The sequence below is a fragment of the Pestalotiopsis fici genome (assembly GCF_000516985.1).
Source record: "Pestalotiopsis fici W106-1 unplaced genomic scaffold PFICI_Scf_7, whole genome shotgun sequence".
Lineage (NCBI taxonomy): Eukaryota > Fungi > Ascomycota > Sordariomycetes > Amphisphaeriales > Sporocadaceae > Pestalotiopsis > Pestalotiopsis fici.
This window is the reverse complement of record NW_006917097.1, coordinates 2,637,982-2,653,944: the sequence shown is the minus strand read 5'-3', so window position 1 is coordinate 2,653,944 and position 15,963 is coordinate 2,637,982. Positions and strand designations below refer to the sequence as shown.

Below are 15,963 nucleotides of genomic sequence, written 5' to 3'. Positions count from 1 at the left end.
TCTTTTTATGTCATTTTAGGTTTTACAATTTATACATGTCTAGATTTAATAGAACGCATTGAATCTATGGATGAAATCCCGTTGGCAATTCTGCACGTCTGAGATCATATAGGAAGCTAGCGGAACCCAAGATCTGGCGGAGCAGCTCTGGGTAATTCCAGCCCAAGCCACCTGCCGCCAAGGCAGTCAAGCTTGCTTGATCTTCTCGGCCGGGTCTTCCTGGTCCGGTCATATTCTACATGATTGTTAGAAAAAAGCCCCTCGCATCGTTTCAAAGACTTACTGGTTTCATATTAACGTCAAACAGAGCGAACTCGGAATCCTCGTGGAACCTTCTGACATCGATGCGAATAGGGGCGGTACATCGGAGCAGGCGGGCAACTTCGACACATTGCTTCGAAATAGCACCAAATGTTGAGTCTGCGAGAGCCTCGCTCTCAGACACAACCCTCGAATTCGCCGTGACAGCCACGCTGCCATTATATGGTGCAATTCCGTCGACGTGATTAAATCGGACCACTACCGGCATCGCCCAATATTCTGGGCGGTCTGCAGATGGAGGCATCACCGTCACAGTCCCTTCTTGCCCGGCGAGATACTCCTCCAGGATAATGGATGGCGACTCAGAGAGTAAGTTCTCGGCATGTTTTTCTAATTCCTTTATTGAGGCACAAACGGCCACACCATGGCTACCACGGCCGCGGACAGGTTTCCCCACAATGGGAAAGGACAGAGATCCATTTGGAGCAACGGCTCTTCGCAGTGAATCCAAGTCGGCGACTATTGCGGCCTTGGGAAGCGTTAAATTTGTAGTAGGCCCCCGTAGTATGCTGTTGACTAGATGTTTATCATCGTACATCTGCACAAATTTTGGCGGCTGCCCAACCACTCTAACATTCTTCTCATGAGAATCCAGATGCCTGGAAGTCTGCAGTGGGTGATCGCTGAAGAGAATAGTATTCGCCCAAAAATGCGTCGCGCCCTGATCAATGGCTGCCATTAATCCGTCTTCAGTATCCGGGAAACACCAGCCTTCATGTGTACCTGGATCTGGCTTTGCCGACGGGGTGATGACATTGGTTCCAGAATGCCGCAGGGTCCAAGCAATGTCGGCACCGGAGTCCTGGTAACCGCCGGGCTTTTTTGGTTTCCTTACACCGTTGACGACGGGAGGCTCCAGAGCTTGATACAATACGGCAACGCGTGGGCTGTCGCCTATACTGGTCTTGCTGGAGTAGAAGCGAGTGAAGCAACCAGCCAGCCCAAAAGCCCGTTGCCGGATGGCATTCGATCGTGGGATCACACAAATCAAACGTGTATGTGCAGCCATTGCCGTGATTTGCAAGCAAATCGGTGCTCATCAATGTTGATCTTGTCCGTGATTGTGCTGTCCAGCTCGACCTTCTACTTGACCCAAAACTAGAAACCGCCGTGACCTCGGCGAATGGCCGATGTGGGGACCGGTTTGGCCTACTATGACGGAGTCTTCCTTCTGCAGACGGAATGCTCCTGGCGCCACTGAAACTGGCAGCGAAAAGTGGGCAATCGTTTCCATGATTCACGTCAAGAATAAATCATTGCTTCAAGCAGACAACAGACCTGAAGCATTGTAACCACGTTTTGGAGTCGCTAGATGTAGGTGTGCTGTTTTAGAATGTAGATACCCGCTCTGAGGAGAGAGAAGCAGGAAAGGAGCGATCCGTAACTACCTAACCTAGTACTTTGTACCTACTAAAGAGGCCCCACAGTGTTTTGAGTCTTGACGTCTCGGTCTAATGCCGAGCTTCAGCATCAGTTCAAATCATTCATCTCGGGAATCGCCACGATACCGCTTTTTTTTTTTTCATGCCTTGAAGAAAACCGACCTGTGTGATTGAGCGATGCTTCGCTGAATTCACCGCTCAGGCATTAATGTATCAAGAACTTGATCAACTGCCGGCTGCCGGCAAAGGCCGCCGACGCATCCCGGCATGCCTAAGGTTAGTAGTAGTGTGGGATCTCGCTCGATGCCGAACTCGACACCGGGATCGACTACGGCTACGACGCCGCTGACCCCGTGAAATGATAGATGTCGTGCTCGAAAGGTCAAGTGTGATAACAGGCTGCCTACATGTTCCAATTGTGAAAAGGCCGCCGTTGAATGTGACCAAGCCGCCAATTCGGACAAACTGTGAGTACACATTTATTCGCTTCACCCCCGTCACAACGACTCCTTATTCTGTGTAACGTTGCCAAGGATAATGTATAGTAGTATCCAGTGTACTGAACATCCTATAGCCATGCCAAGCAATTAGAAGAACGCATCAAGGTGCTTGAAAGCATTGTGAGAATACACGCTCCTCATGTGTCTCTGGATGATGACTTGGGCCATGACGACTACTCCACGTTAGAAGTCGGCGAGAATCATGCTCAGGCTTCTCTCGAGCCGCCACGTGAAGCCAATAAGGCGCCTCAGGAATCTTCTCCAGTCACCACCAGCGGGCGCTCGGGTGCTACCGCAACAGGCACTGATGCAGTCCCAAGTCCATCAGTACATGGGAGCCAAATCGGCCCAGAACAGCCTTTGGCACACGAAGTTGGCTTGCTCTCTCTTGGTAATACGGCCAGCGATCCAAAGTATCTGGGCCCATCATCTGGATTCACTCTGGCTCGTTTGACCTATGCAGCTATACCACAAAGCCAAGGACTACCAAGTGCTGCTGATCTTCCTCGTCAGGATGCGGGTTTCAGCCAAAATACAGCACCACCACGATGTGCTCCCTTGCCGTCACTACCCGAAATGCATAGATTCATTGGTGCTTATGTAGATGCGTTCCATTCTCAATACCCCTTTCTCCAAGAAGGCAAGATTGAACAAATCGTGGAAGTCACTTTACGTGAGCCTCAAGCTGGGTTCAACAAAGCATCTTTGGATGATGCGATGCTGTTTCTTGTCGCTGCTCTTGGCGCCAGGATACTGGAGCAGGGTCGCCAACTCGATTTGAAGAGCGCAGAACATTTAGCATCGGCTATGGCCCATGTCTCTGCGCTTCAACTGCATGACTCTGTGCAAGGTGTCCAGGTCATGCTTCTCTTGGTGTTGGCCAGCTTTATTTTTCCTGAAGGCAGTCTTAACGCGTGGTTTCTCTCGTCTGCAATCGTCGCGAGCTGTGTGGATCTTGGACTGCAAAGAAGGTCCGTTCCTGGTAAGCAACTGCCGATTCCCGCCATTCCCATCCGACATTAAGCCTGACAAGACACCTCCAGCTCAACGGGAAGGAAATGAACCTGAGACTGAAGCACTCGAAAACGTTCGTTGTGGGATATTCTGGTCGGCGTATTCGATCGATCGGACGCTTTGCACAACCCTCGGTCGGCCACTAAATTTGCGTGATGAAGCCATCGATATAGACTTCCCTGGCGAAATTGGAAGCAGCTCATCTGGTTTCAATGCTGTGATGTCCGCTTCACAACCCAGTCAGCAGGGATACGATGCCGAGCTGGCAAGATTTAGAGAGATTGAACGAAGCTCCAAGAGACGGCGTTTGGATCAAACGACCGGACTTGGTTACACGGCTTCAGCGTTCTTTTTCCGTTTCGATCGTATCACCGCAGAGATTAAACTCATGCTATACAGAGTAGCCCAGGCGCCCTGGAGATTTCCGTGGCCATCAAATTATCCACAATGGCAAAGTGAAGCACTGGCCAGCTGCGACGACCTTCTTTCCTCAGCACGTGAGATACTGCTGTCGCAAGTCTTGGTACCCAGTCATTATCGACGATTGCTGCCAAGTCTAGAGATCAAATACCACCAGTGCGTTCTCCTCCTATTCCGGCCGTCGCCCGCGATATCCCAGCCGTCGGAAGAGGCTTACAGGCGGTGCTACGAGTCCTCAAGAGAGGTACTTCGCATCCACGCAGAACAGCTCCGATTTGGGGAAATCATTGAAAGCTGGCTAGCTGCACATTTGGTGTTTGTCAGTGGCATCACAATGATTTACAGTATATTCAAATTGCCCGATGCCACCAAGCACCTTGTTGGAGGCACCGAGTCGGCAGACTTTGACCAAGCTGTAAGCAATTGTTCAGAAGTACTGTCCCGTCTAGGGAAGACGTGGCCGGTAGCTAGAGATGCCAATGATAAGTTCACAAAACTTGCCACTCGATCGAAAGAAATGGCAGTCAACGCTGCACGTGGACCCCCAGCAACACAGTCAGGGGAGGTGGAGGCGCCCGGCGTTTCTCAGGAAACACAAACGAATGACCCCTTGATCAGTGCAGTATTTGGTTGCGATGGTGATATCGCGGGCATGCCTGCTTCGTCCGAGTTTGTTTGGTATGAATTGGGCGTCATGTCAACCTGGTTCGATCTAGATTGGCGATTTGAGCAGTAGTAATGTCGTGCTGACGTCAAGGCCAAACATTAAACTCTTTTTATCTTGTCATGCCTACCTTGGATACTAATACTGGAGCTTTGATCATATAAGAACCATGTCACAAGCTCACAGCTGTTGTCATGATCGCTACTGGTGTAGTATAACATGTATATATAGGTACCCAATGAAAAGACATGAGAACTCGCGTGGGCGGTCAAAAACCGTGCTACAAACGGTACACGATAACCATCACACGTATGAGAATAATTATGAAACAATCACAGAGAAATGACTTGGCAATTATACTTTATATTAATTTCATTCAACATCGAACAGGTGCTGCTTAAGCGCCCGAGTGCTTGGTCCAGTATGCTTGAGGGTTGCACCAGCCCTGCAGACCGACGATTCCCCAATCCATTCCCATGCCACTCTCCTTGTGGCCACCAAAAGGCACGTTGGGGGCAAGCTCAAAGTGTGTGTTGACCCAGATGCTACCAGACTCGAGCTCTTGTGCCATGCGCTGCGCGCGTGCAACGTCCTTACTCCAGACGGAGCCGCCCAGGCCGAGCTTCGAGGCATTCGCCCGGCGGACCACGTCGTCCTCGTCGGACCACTTGAGCACGGGGACAATGGGGCCAAACGGCTCGTCGGTCACAATGGTCTCGTCCTCGGCGGGGTTGTCGATGATGGTCGGGGGCATGTAGAAGCCCTTGCCCGACTTGGCGCCCGGCTCGCCGCCGAGCGCCACCTTCCAGCCGCGCTTGCCAATCTGCGAGTAAAAGGCCTGCAGCTTCTCGTGCTGCATCTTGTTCTGGACGGGTCCGAAGAAGGCCTCGGGGTCCTCGTGGTCGCCCTGCTTGAACTGCTTGACCATGGCGACGAGAGCGGCCAGGAACTTGTCGTAGATGTTCTCGTGCACGTAGATGCGCTTAATGTTCATGCAGATCTGGCCGCAGTGCACAAAGCTGAGGAAGCCAATCTTGGCCACGACGGCGTCGACGTCGACGTCGTCGCACACAATGGCGGCGTCGTTGCCGCCCAGCTCGAGCGTCACGCGCTTGAGCGTGCCCGCGCACGCCGCCATGACCCGCTTGCCCGTCTCGACCGAGCCCGTAAAGCTCACCTTGGCCACGTCGGGGTGGCCCGTGAGCTGCGGGCCCAGGCTCTCGTCGCCGCTGAGGGCCTGGAAGACGCCCGGGGGAAACACCTTGGCGCCGATCTCGGCAATCTTTAGTGACGTGTAGGGTGTGAATGGCGACGGCTTCCAGATGAATGTATTTCCGGCCAAGAGCGCGGGTGCCATCTTGCCCACTCCGAGGGCAAGAGGAAAGTTCCAGGGAACGATACCGACGCCTACACCGAGGGGCACATGACGCACGATGGCAGTCCGCTAGATGGAACTTGTCAGCAAGTCGTCAAATGCACGGGTTGGTTGTCAGGACGATCACGTACGTCTTCATCATCGATAACCTTCTCGTCCTTGAGACGCAGCGCCGCCGTTCCCTGAACGAGGCCTTGTGTGAGGAACATCTCAAAGCCGGCAGCCTGTGGCGGCTTGCCAACCTCCCGGCCAAGGGTGGCTGTCAGCTCCTCCTTGTTTGCCTCGAGGGCCGCGCCAAACTTGTCCAGGTACGCCGCCCGCTCATCCTGGGAGAGCTTCTTCCACGCAGGGAAAGCGGCCTTGGCCGCGGCCACGGCGCGGTCTACGTCCTCTTGTGTGGACACGGGGACTTCTGGCAGGGCCTCCTCGTTGCTAGGGCAGAAGGAGTGCCGCGTGGTGGCTGTGCTTGTCAACTCATTGTTGATGACATTGTGGAAGGTCTATGGACAAGTTGAGTAAAAGGTACATGCGTTATGTCAGATGAGGGGGCGAGACTTACGGTGAAGGGAATCTTGTAGTCTGTCATGGTCGCTAGTATTGTATGGAATAATCAAGGGGTATTGATGAATAAAGATGAAAATGGAAAAGAAATCAAGAGCGGGCTCTGCCTGGACTATATCTATCTCTGGAATGCCGAGTAGTGAGATGATCCAACCGCGGAAAGTAATGTTCAACCACGGTTGAGGCGGCAGTAAAGAGCAATATAGCCAGGGCTCAGGGCTTATGCCACCATGGAGTGGTTTTGCCTCTATCCACCTGACGGGGTCTATGCCCTTGTCTTTGGAAGGATCGGCCGAGTCATTCTCTGTAGTATCTGATCATATTCAGACAAGACCCAGCCCATACGTGCCTTTGAGCGGCATAAGCAAGAGGGACAAGGGGTCCGCGGTAAAAGGGTCCTCTCACTATCGACAACGTTGCTGCGTTGACGATCTTTTGGCCGAGTCCATGGGCCAATAGTGCTCAAGTTACTCTGCAAGAAGGTGGCGTAGCTCATGTAAGCCTAGCTTGATACACTGAAACGATCCAATGAATTCATGGCTTGGTGACCCATCGATCCGCTAGAAGGGAGAGGAAACTGCGTAGTGTATACACGTGTAATCAGGGGAAGAAATGTAATGTACTTCACGTTAGTAGTAGCGGCATGCTTGGTATGGAGTCGGTATTAGCGTAGGTAGACAGGCTGAGAGATACGTGGGTTGATGGGTGAATTGACACTTTTCCCAGGTCACATTCGTAATGTAAAAGGTCTCCCCGTCCCCCAGTTTTGAACTATTTCCCCCCACAGGGGGAACGGGCGCTCGAAAGTCCACATCTAGGGCAGAATGGCTAAATGGTGCAGATCTTGCAACGAATATCCAAGGATATTCTACACGTCTATTATCATATCGTTGGTATGGCGGGCAAGGCGGTCAAGTAGCCAGGCAGTCAGACTGGTCATCATGTGATTCCACTGATTACCATCTAATTTGCGCTACCCCGCAACGCCCGCATGGCAATCTTGCTAAGCCTGAAGCTATAGTGAAGCGGCTCCCCACGCCCCAGCCAGGCTAAGGCCTCCACGAGAATAATCATACGTTAGCAAATCTCTTCCTATCTAAAGTTCTTGCTTCTAGCACGGAATATCATCAGATCTGCTCGTGTAAGCAGGTACTGCTTGTCTGTGGGGTAAAAGGCCTGCAGATCCTCTCCCCAGATAGTCGCGGCACTCGAGCGTACTACCTAGCTCTTAACCAAGGTTCTTTGTTGGCCAGTCTCACTAGATCGCCTTGTCTGCTTCATGATTCCAAATGCAATGCATGATGAGTGCGGAATCGTTGCCACTCATGTTTCGGAAACCCATGGCTTCAGGACCAGGGATTTAGGTAATAGTTCCGCTCTCCGTACTACCATCTTATCGGGATGACATGGACTGGAATGGCCTGTGTTCACCTTTCTAGTAAGAGTGTTTTACAACAATAATCAATTAGCTTGCATTTGCCGTCTATTCGCCCATGCTTCCTTTGCATATCTGTGCCCTTTTGCTCTATTCAATAGGAGCTTCGTAATCAGTAAAGGGCTCCTCCATAGTTCGCCACTCAAGTCTTCATTGCTATCAATATCAAGACCTTAATCTGAAGACCATCATCCTTGAAAGACTGTCGTCCCTCGCAAGCATGAACGCCGGACCATGCAGGACGGTGGAAAGCCAAAAACTCCAGACAATCGACCCATATCCATCTCGTAAAGGAACCGGGCAAAGAGTTTTGGCTGGTGTTTTTGGATGGAAATTGAACTCAGGTTTTGCTGTTGGTGTAGTCGCAACACCTTTTTCATGTTGACATTTCTGCCGCGATCAGAACGCCTATCTGACGGGGTAAGCGACGTATTCCAGCCATTCACATCGGCTTAGATTTTGTAGACCAGAGTTGGGCAACTTGGCTCAGTCACCCCTCGCTCATAGCACACAAGGCTGTTTGACTCGAAAAGTTGGCCGTCGTGGTAGGCAAGGCGCTGTGTCGTTGGCAAACTAGAGTTCCGACTCGGCGCCATTGGTTTCTATGGCCATGGGGCTCCCACTGGGGCCATTTCGTCTTCGGGCTCGGAGGCGACGGATAGGTCTTCCATTCAGATTCATGGTTGCATCATCCTCGTCCTCACTATCAGGGTTCTCCTCGACATATCTTCGAGCCTCGTCTAGTTCCGAAATATCCTCCGGCTTGTCACGAAGCCACTGCATGCGAGGACCCGATCGCGCAACTTCAGATACCCGGAAGCCATAGATGCGTGGCTGATAGATCTTGGCGCCTCCCAGACCAGGTGCGATATTGCTGACGTACATGCCATTCAGCAACTCCTTGTCGTCATCTGAAATGCGACCTCCATGAAGAACTTCTGCTCCTCTCTTGGTCAAATCGTACTCCGGGAACGTGAGGAGAAAGAGAGCGCCAAAAGTCCGACCAAAGAAGGCGCCATCAACGGTTTGGAAGCGGCTATTAGGGGGTACGTAGACATCCAGGCAGGCGGGGCAGAACAGCTTGACTGTGTCCTCCCCTGGGATATCAGAGAGGCCAACTGGCAGTGTTCTGGCCGATTCGCAATTGCTGCGAGGACATTGACCAAAGTGGCCCAGCTCGTACTTTTCCGACATCTGTTGAATGCCGGCCCGGGAGCATATGAACCGTTGATGTATGAGACCGTAGAGCATCTCGGCTGAAGACTCGATGACGGACAGGTCGCTGGCTATCCGACTGTGATTTCGTCGCTCGCCCGAGCGCATTCGGTCTACGCCCTCGATGGACTCGTCCTCTTCTTCCTCCTCATCTTCCTCTTCCTCCTCGTCGTCCTCGGGCTCGACATCTAGAATCATCTAAAAGGGGGGGAAAGATTAGGTCAGTAGTGGTCGCGGACAAATTTCTTCCAACTCAGCAAGCACCAACTCACCTCCAGAGCCTCCTTGTACATGGCAACCTGCGACTGCAGGCCAGTGAGGTTGAAATCATCCTCGATGAACTCTTCCGACACCTCGGCAAAATACTCGTGGCCCAGCAGCGAGCAGAAGGAAGAGATCCACGACTCGGGAGTACCCGAGGAGGTAGACATGATTTCTGGCAAATGCCAAATCTATAAAACCTTGGTAAAAAGGGCCTTTAGTCGAGTATCGATGTTGAGATGTGCAATGTTTGGAGGGGTAGCAGGTGAATTATACGATACCCCGCGGCAAGTAGCACTACCTTAAATGTAGTAGAGACTGCGACAGGAGGGGCGACGAAGGCTGAATTAGGTTTCGCAGCAGCCGACCTTGGCTGAGCCACGAGGAAACGGTCCGATAGTATCAAGGACCTGCAGGCGAGGTGCAAGAATAATGTAGTTGATGCTGTTGATGATGACGGCGCAATGTGATCTGGCGGCAGGATCACCAACGACGGAATGTGCCCTACAGTGCCTTATTAGGTTGAGCGAGGTTGCGAGCACGAATGGCGGGACAGCCTCGCTCCCACGCACGCACGCAAATTGGGATTTTGGTGCTGCAGGTGTCTGTTAGTGGACACCAGCGACTCTAGGCGCCCAGCCTACTAGCCTAACAAGACCTGGGCGGTTGGTAGATTTGAGGCGACCAATTCAATTGCAATGGGAGCGGGTCTGTGCGTCCAACGCCCTCATCTTAACGCTTATCTTTGATGCTTATCAAGCCAAACCCCTTTTTAGTTGCATACCATTATTCTTGGTAGATGAATATTGGATGCTGTCACCATATCACACAATGAAAAGAAGGCGAGCTTCAACACAATGTGTAAGGTTCAAGCAGTGGCCTTGAAAATAGCAGACTGATTTCAGTACAAATAATTTCCTTGGTTCAATTAATTCTTTGATATTTCTCTTCTCGGGCATTCATATTGTAGCCAATCGCGAAAGGCAATATCTCACGAGAAACCTCTACCTCGCAGCATGCATGGATGTTTACTTCGAAGAAGCGTTTGGCAAGCTACATCGTCACTCAACGCTCTCAGCCAGTTCCACAGTGGAAGCAATTGCCAGGCCAAACGTGCCATCAGCAGTGTTTCGCACTCTGAAAATGCAAACTTGGACGCCTTTAGGGACGCTGCCTTCATTCCAGAGCTTCCACTATTGATCCGAGGATCACATACACTCACACCAGCAACAAAATGGTTCACGCATGAGCAAGGGGCATCAGCTTCACTCGGTACACATCTCACTCATTTTCATGACATGCTTTTCCCGTACGAGCTTGTTCAAAGCACAGGTTCTCATCGAAAAGATCCCATATCGAGTTTTGCAGATTGGCTTCGCCCTGAACATCCTGACCTTGCGTTACATCTGCTCAATAATGTTTTCTGCGACACACGCCCATCATCTACGTTGCAGGCCACTTTCCACCAGTTCCATGCGCCGTTAGGTCTACTAGAGCAAGCCACTGTGTATAATACCACGGTCGACGACAAGCATCGGGTCAAGCGTCTCTACATAGCTCAATCTCAACTCAACGAGCTTCCTCAGGCTCTGCAAGACGATTTGTCTGTCCCGGCAATCGTCAAAGGGGCTGGAAAGGGTGACGTTTATGACTCGAGTATCTGGCTAGGTTTAGAACCGACCTACACTCCTCTGCATAGGGATCCCAATCCCAACCTATTTGTTCAACTCCTAAGTAACAAGACCGTTCGGCTCTTGAAACCTTCTTTGGGCCAGCAGCTATATACACGCGTTCAGCAGCAGTTGGGCTTCCGAGGCAATTCTCGATTCAGGGGCGCAGAGATGATGTCAGGCCCCGAGCGAGCTGCACTCTATGATGCTATATGGGGTGTTGGCCAATCTGGTGATATCCTAGAAGCTGTGCTCGAGCCTGGAGATGCTCTATTCATTCCAAAGGGATGGTGGCACAGCGTTCAAAGCAATTTTGACGATGGACGACTCAACGCTTCTGTCAACTGGTGGTTTAGGTGATTGCCGCCCCTGATAGCGATCAATCTCAAATCAACCACTCCCAAAGACGCAAACATCCGCGGAACCCATGCCACCTGCTCCGTTTTTCGAAATTTCATCACTCAACCCACTTCCATGACATCGCCCTTTGGCATATACTTGGTGTATACAAAAATCTCGGGCTTGATGATTACACGAAGCGAGAAATATTTCCTACTTCTCTGGTAGATCTCTTCGACTTTGGCAATCGTAAACGGCATGCTTGTATCTTCATCTTGTTGAGGAAATCGAGCAACGTCGGAAGTGCTTTCGATATTTGGGGTGTGAAACAGCGTCCCGGCCAACTGTATAAATTCCGGATCACTCAAAAAATCGGCCAAAGGTCTCTTGGATTTCGCTGGCAGCTGTTTGACCCACGGCCGCCAACGATCATGAGCATGGGAGCGCTTTACCCCGATAGCTACGTCTAGCAGCTTGTCCTGGAAAATAGTATTCTGGAATCGGAAAACCGCAGCAGGGCGACCCAAGACTGGCTGGGACAACTTGAGTATACCGGTCAGGTCGTCCCACATTGACTTGGGCTCAACGTCCACAAGCACGAACCTTTCAGCGTCTGTACTTGTGGCCTGCGTGTTCTCAGGGGCTACTTTAAATTCGGGAAGGAAGAGCGTAGGCTTTGCTTTCACGAATATGGTTGTGTAGGACCCTTCGGTCTGGTCTTGGTCTTGTAAATTGAACCTGATCAGATCGCAGCTTTCCGGGGATACCCTAGCGAATTGGTCACCCCACAATCGCCGCAACCAGATACGAGGGCTATAATCCTGGTGCTCAATACCTGTTGAGCAAGCCATGATTGCCTCAAACTCATCTAAGAGAACTCTTCCACTGTTGTTCCTTCTTGGTCGCAAAAAAAGCTGCACGCATAGCCCGAGATTCGTGACATTCCAAGGCATGCTTCCTCCAGTTGGCAGTGGCGGCAATAGTCTGTAGCTCGGAACCTCTTTGAACCAAGCAGGGCTCGAACTAAGGAGTCCTGATACATCTTCAGAAGTAGCATGTTCCGATTGTGGAGCTGCCCAAGCAAAGATTGACTGATCATCGGAACCTTTCAAGATCTCTTCTTGTAGCCTGATGAACGCCTTTTTGCCTTCGCCGTACAGGAGCGGCATATTAACATCGAAGATACCCATAAGGCAATATGCTATATCTTCAGTCTTTGTTGTGCACCTGTTGGCAGCCCATCCCATTCTGCCCGCGATGCTCACATCTTCCGGTAAGAGACGGCCTTTCAGCACACCTTCCTCTATTCCGGTAATGTCACTCAGGAGAGGAAGCATGTCATCATCACGCTTGCTTCCAATGAAAGTCCACTCCCCAGTATAAAAGTCGACCCGACTCGGCGCAACTAGCTCTTGGAGCGTCCATCCACGTCGAAACCATCGACTGTTGTGGAAAGCAGAGCTCCTACGAACAAGGTCGCTTTTGTCTTCAAGTCCCTGGACATCCGCCAGGAAAGCGAAGCATACGATTGACTCTTGATACCATCGATACATGGAGTTGATAGATTCAGACAGCTCGGCGCTGCTAGTTTTGTCTATGCAGCAATTGTCAATCCAAATGTAGTCAAACCCTTGCTCGAATGCCAATTTGGCAGAGCTCTCGATCTTTTGGAACCCGAGTTTGCGTCTGATGGATGATTCCCCGCAAGGGCTTGACGTCTCCAGCTGGTACATTTGCATATCTTGGTAACTGATCTCATCTCTTCCCCAACAGTGGGACAAAATGGCGTATGGTGGTATTTCATTGTCGTTGAAATTGTGCAATTCGAGTGACGCTGAATGGAGCAGGCGCATTTTAATGCTTGATCCGCATTCGGAAACGCGCTGGAGCAGGTCTGGGTCGATGCGTCCATGAGCAAGTCAATCCTGGAGACGAGCATGAGGGAAAAGCTGAATACCGTGAATAGGGAGGACTAGATGTGAAGTGGATATCCATACCCCTGTATCACGCCGATCACCAGATTTCAGCCTACGTGCTATTTCTTGTTGCTAAGTGGATTGATACGACCAGTATCTGAAATAAAGAGTAAAATTAAAGATGGTCTAAATCTACGAAAATAATGTGTGAACAAACAGACTTAATCAAACCTTCCGGCTGTGTCACCCGAAGGGTGCCACACAACCAGCCACACGGTGGCGCATCATGGATATATAGTCGAAGGCCTTATTACGATTCCCATTCAATTGAAGCACCGCTGTGTCACGATTTCCAACTTGAGCACGACCACTAAGATGTAAGATCTAACTACTATACCTTGCTTCGACTTCGGGTCCCCCCCTTCCATAAGTGTCAAGTTCAACTTGGTCAACTGTTATAATTTTTGCTCAATAAGAGTGTGTTACAGAAGCGCACATGAAAGTGTACAAGTACATTAATGTTTTAGTGTTCTGAACAGTCTGAGATTGCACGAAATGATATGAAACAGACCGGAAGTCAAAGCTCCATTAGCATAACCCAATTCAAACCAGAATGCGAAACGAGAAAGCTTGTTGATATAACTGGCAAGAAAACATTTGACCTTCAAATCGTATCATCCAAGGCGGGAAGGGTGCGAAAATATGTTGCGAGGCTGTTCGGGGGTGGCGCAGAAGTATAGAGTATAGACGTTTCCACTATAGGAATGGTATACCATATCCAGTATCTTGACCCAGACAGCGACGACGCGGACAAAAAATGGAGCACTCGGATTAAATACGCACTTCCATCCCGCCGGCACACATATGCATGAGCTATACTCACTCGCCTCTATGACGCCGGAGAGTTGGCTGGGAGCTTGGAGACTGGTAATAAGTGTGCGGGGGGTTGGAGGCAAGGGTAGACAGAATAAGCCCTGGTTCATTTTCCACCAATGGAGACACAAAGCTTTTCCGTAGGATGTTCAAATCATCTGCAAGAATGGAATGCAGCGGGGAAGGGGCCAGACGAGATGATGAGAGAGCGTTATTAGCTCCATACATAAGGTGGCCCAGTTCTCAAGCATTTATAAAGTTTATTGTCTGGTGATGTATCATTATTATCGTAAGTGTGCGGCCCAAAGAGATAATATGACATCCTCAAAATCCAGGGCAACGCTATTCAGCTTGGCCATTATCAATGGCTTTGGTTTAATAAGTGCTGGCTGTGTGCCACGAGAGCAGTCCCAATTCAATTGGGATGATATAGAATATTTGTAAGTTTATCATGCAAAAGACAAAGACTATCAACAAAAGTTTGCAGTACAATATACTCATGGGTACTACCATCTAGGATTGCCTTTGGAGACTCTTATACCTTTGTCCAGGGCACATATGGCTACCCAAACTTCAGCTTCATTGGGGATTATCTACCAGGCGACCTGGCCTTCACTCCCGAAGAGCTACTCAGTGACAAGATTGTGCAGAATTTTACGGGCACAGCAGAAGGTGGACCGAATTGGGTCGAATATTTGACAGGATGCGCAATCGAGCCCGGCGAACACTTTCCGTCAGATTGTGACATTCAACTGTGGGACTTTGCCTATGCCGGAGCCGATATTTCCGAGGAGTTCCTACCGGTACACCACAATGAAACGACGCCGTTTGTCAATCAGACTGCGCAGTTTCTGACCTGGGGAGAACCCGTTCTGGGGCCTCTCATCGCGGATAAGCGAGCCCAAGTATTGGTTGCCGTGTGGATCGGCATCAACGACATCAACGACTCGCAGACCAAGAAGCCAGAGAATGTGACTTTTGAGGACTTTTGGCAGGCCGAGATCGACGCCGTCTTTGAGCAGTCTATACAGCCGCTGTTTGACGCTGGATACCGCAACTTTCTCTTTGTCAATCTGCCGCCTCTGGACCGCACGGCAGCGAATCAGGTCCGAGAGACTCCGGTCCCGAGCAAGGCGCAAGTTGATCTGTGGGACGGCATCTTGGCCAACAGGACGGTCGAGTTTTCCGAAAGTCACCATGCAGCCAAGGCCATGGTCTACGATGCCAACACCTTTCTGAATGGCGTACTGGATGACCCTGCCCCCTGGGGTATCACAAACTTGACCTATTGCTCTGCATACATGCAATTGGAGGTTCTAACGGATCCTGGAAAATTCGGATGCTTACCACTGGAAGAGTATTTCTGGTATAATTCTGGTCACATGTACGTGCAGTCCAGCTTGCAGTACCTTTCTTTTTCCTTTTTTTCTTTTTCTTTTTTTGGTGTCTTCCGACAACTAACCAGAAGTAGGGCATCTCACACGCATGAGATCATGACACAAGACTTGTTGGGATTCCTAGAGTCGCAGTCGGATGTTTAAGCTTTATGTGTATTTCGTCGACGAGAATAATGTACATGGTCCAATGGATGCTCATACTTGAGCTATCGCTAGTAATGCCGCTGAGACAATGATTGTCAACAATGACGTTATATGGCTTCCCTACTGGCAAAAGCTCAGGCAATCCAAGTCATAGAAGCTGACCGACATTGAAGAGACATGAAACGAATAAATCTTTATTGGAGAGTATTGTAGTCGGCTGCAATTCTAGATCGACCGTCAACGTACAAAAGTTGTATCATGCTGCTTATTTAAACGCTTCTAAAGTATTGGTACGCCACGAATGAGTATATGTTTGAACCATATCGACCATGCTCATGGTACATTCCGTGGTGACCTGATCCAAAGTCTTACACAAAGGTGTTGGCGTGACAAACACCCGATCACGGATTGGATGTAACCGTCACAGGTGGCTATTATAGTGGAACGACCCTTGGAACTAGACCCCGATCTCAGCC

General features: G+C 50.4%; 7 protein-coding genes across 7 annotated transcripts; 3 read left to right on the top strand and 4 right to left on the bottom strand.

Annotated features, from left to right (window-relative positions):
* Window positions 1-64: 64 nt before the first annotated feature.
* On the bottom strand, window positions 65-1,330 carry PFICI_10428 (uncharacterized protein; the record flags this gene model as incomplete). The annotated part of the gene is made up of 2 exons (XM_007839009.1): window positions 65-235; window positions 284-1,330. 2 exons carry the CDS (start codon window positions 1,328-1,330, stop codon window positions 65-67), a joined length of 1,218 nt encoding a protein of 405 aa, XP_007837200.1.
* Window positions 1,331-1,911: 581 nt separating this feature from the next.
* PFICI_10427 (uncharacterized protein) lies at window positions 1,912-4,373 on the top strand (the record flags this gene model as incomplete). Its single annotated transcript, XM_007839008.1, has 4 exons — window positions 1,912-1,979; window positions 2,069-2,170; window positions 2,278-3,185; window positions 3,247-4,373. 4 exons carry the CDS (start codon window positions 1,912-1,914, stop codon window positions 4,371-4,373), a joined length of 2,205 nt encoding a protein of 734 aa, XP_007837199.1.
* A 325-nt stretch (window positions 4,374-4,698) lies between these two features.
* Window positions 4,699-6,262, bottom strand: PFICI_10426 (uncharacterized protein; the record flags this gene model as incomplete). Its single annotated transcript, XM_007839007.1, has 3 exons — window positions 4,699-5,745; window positions 5,808-6,176; window positions 6,236-6,262. The coding sequence occupies 3 exons, from the start codon at window positions 6,260-6,262 to the stop codon at window positions 4,699-4,701; spliced, it is 1,443 nt and encodes a 480-aa protein (XP_007837198.1).
* Window positions 6,263-8,245: 1,983 nt separating this feature from the next.
* Window positions 8,246-9,318, bottom strand: PFICI_10425 (Casein kinase II subunit beta-1; the record flags this gene model as incomplete). The annotated part of the gene is made up of 2 exons (XM_007839006.1): window positions 8,246-9,085; window positions 9,160-9,318. The coding sequence occupies 2 exons, from the start codon at window positions 9,316-9,318 to the stop codon at window positions 8,246-8,248; spliced, it is 999 nt and encodes a 332-aa protein (XP_007837197.1).
* Window positions 9,319-10,164: 846 nt separating this feature from the next.
* PFICI_10424 (uncharacterized protein) lies at window positions 10,165-11,178 on the top strand (the record flags this gene model as incomplete). Its single annotated transcript, XM_007839005.1, has 1 exon — window positions 10,165-11,178. One exon carries the CDS (start codon window positions 10,165-10,167, stop codon window positions 11,176-11,178), a length of 1,014 nt encoding a protein of 337 aa, XP_007837196.1.
* A 101-nt stretch (window positions 11,179-11,279) lies between these two features.
* Window positions 11,280-13,010, bottom strand: PFICI_10423 (uncharacterized protein; the record flags this gene model as incomplete). The annotated part of the gene is made up of 1 exon (XM_007839004.1): window positions 11,280-13,010. One exon carries the CDS (start codon window positions 13,008-13,010, stop codon window positions 11,280-11,282), a length of 1,731 nt encoding a protein of 576 aa, XP_007837195.1.
* Window positions 13,011-14,261: 1,251 nt separating this feature from the next.
* Window positions 14,262-15,487, top strand: PFICI_10422 (uncharacterized protein; the record flags this gene model as incomplete). Its single annotated transcript, XM_007839003.1, has 3 exons — window positions 14,262-14,386; window positions 14,464-15,330; window positions 15,418-15,487. 3 exons carry the CDS (start codon window positions 14,262-14,264, stop codon window positions 15,485-15,487), a joined length of 1,062 nt encoding a protein of 353 aa, XP_007837194.1.
* Between the last annotated feature and the right edge of the window lie 476 nt (window positions 15,488-15,963).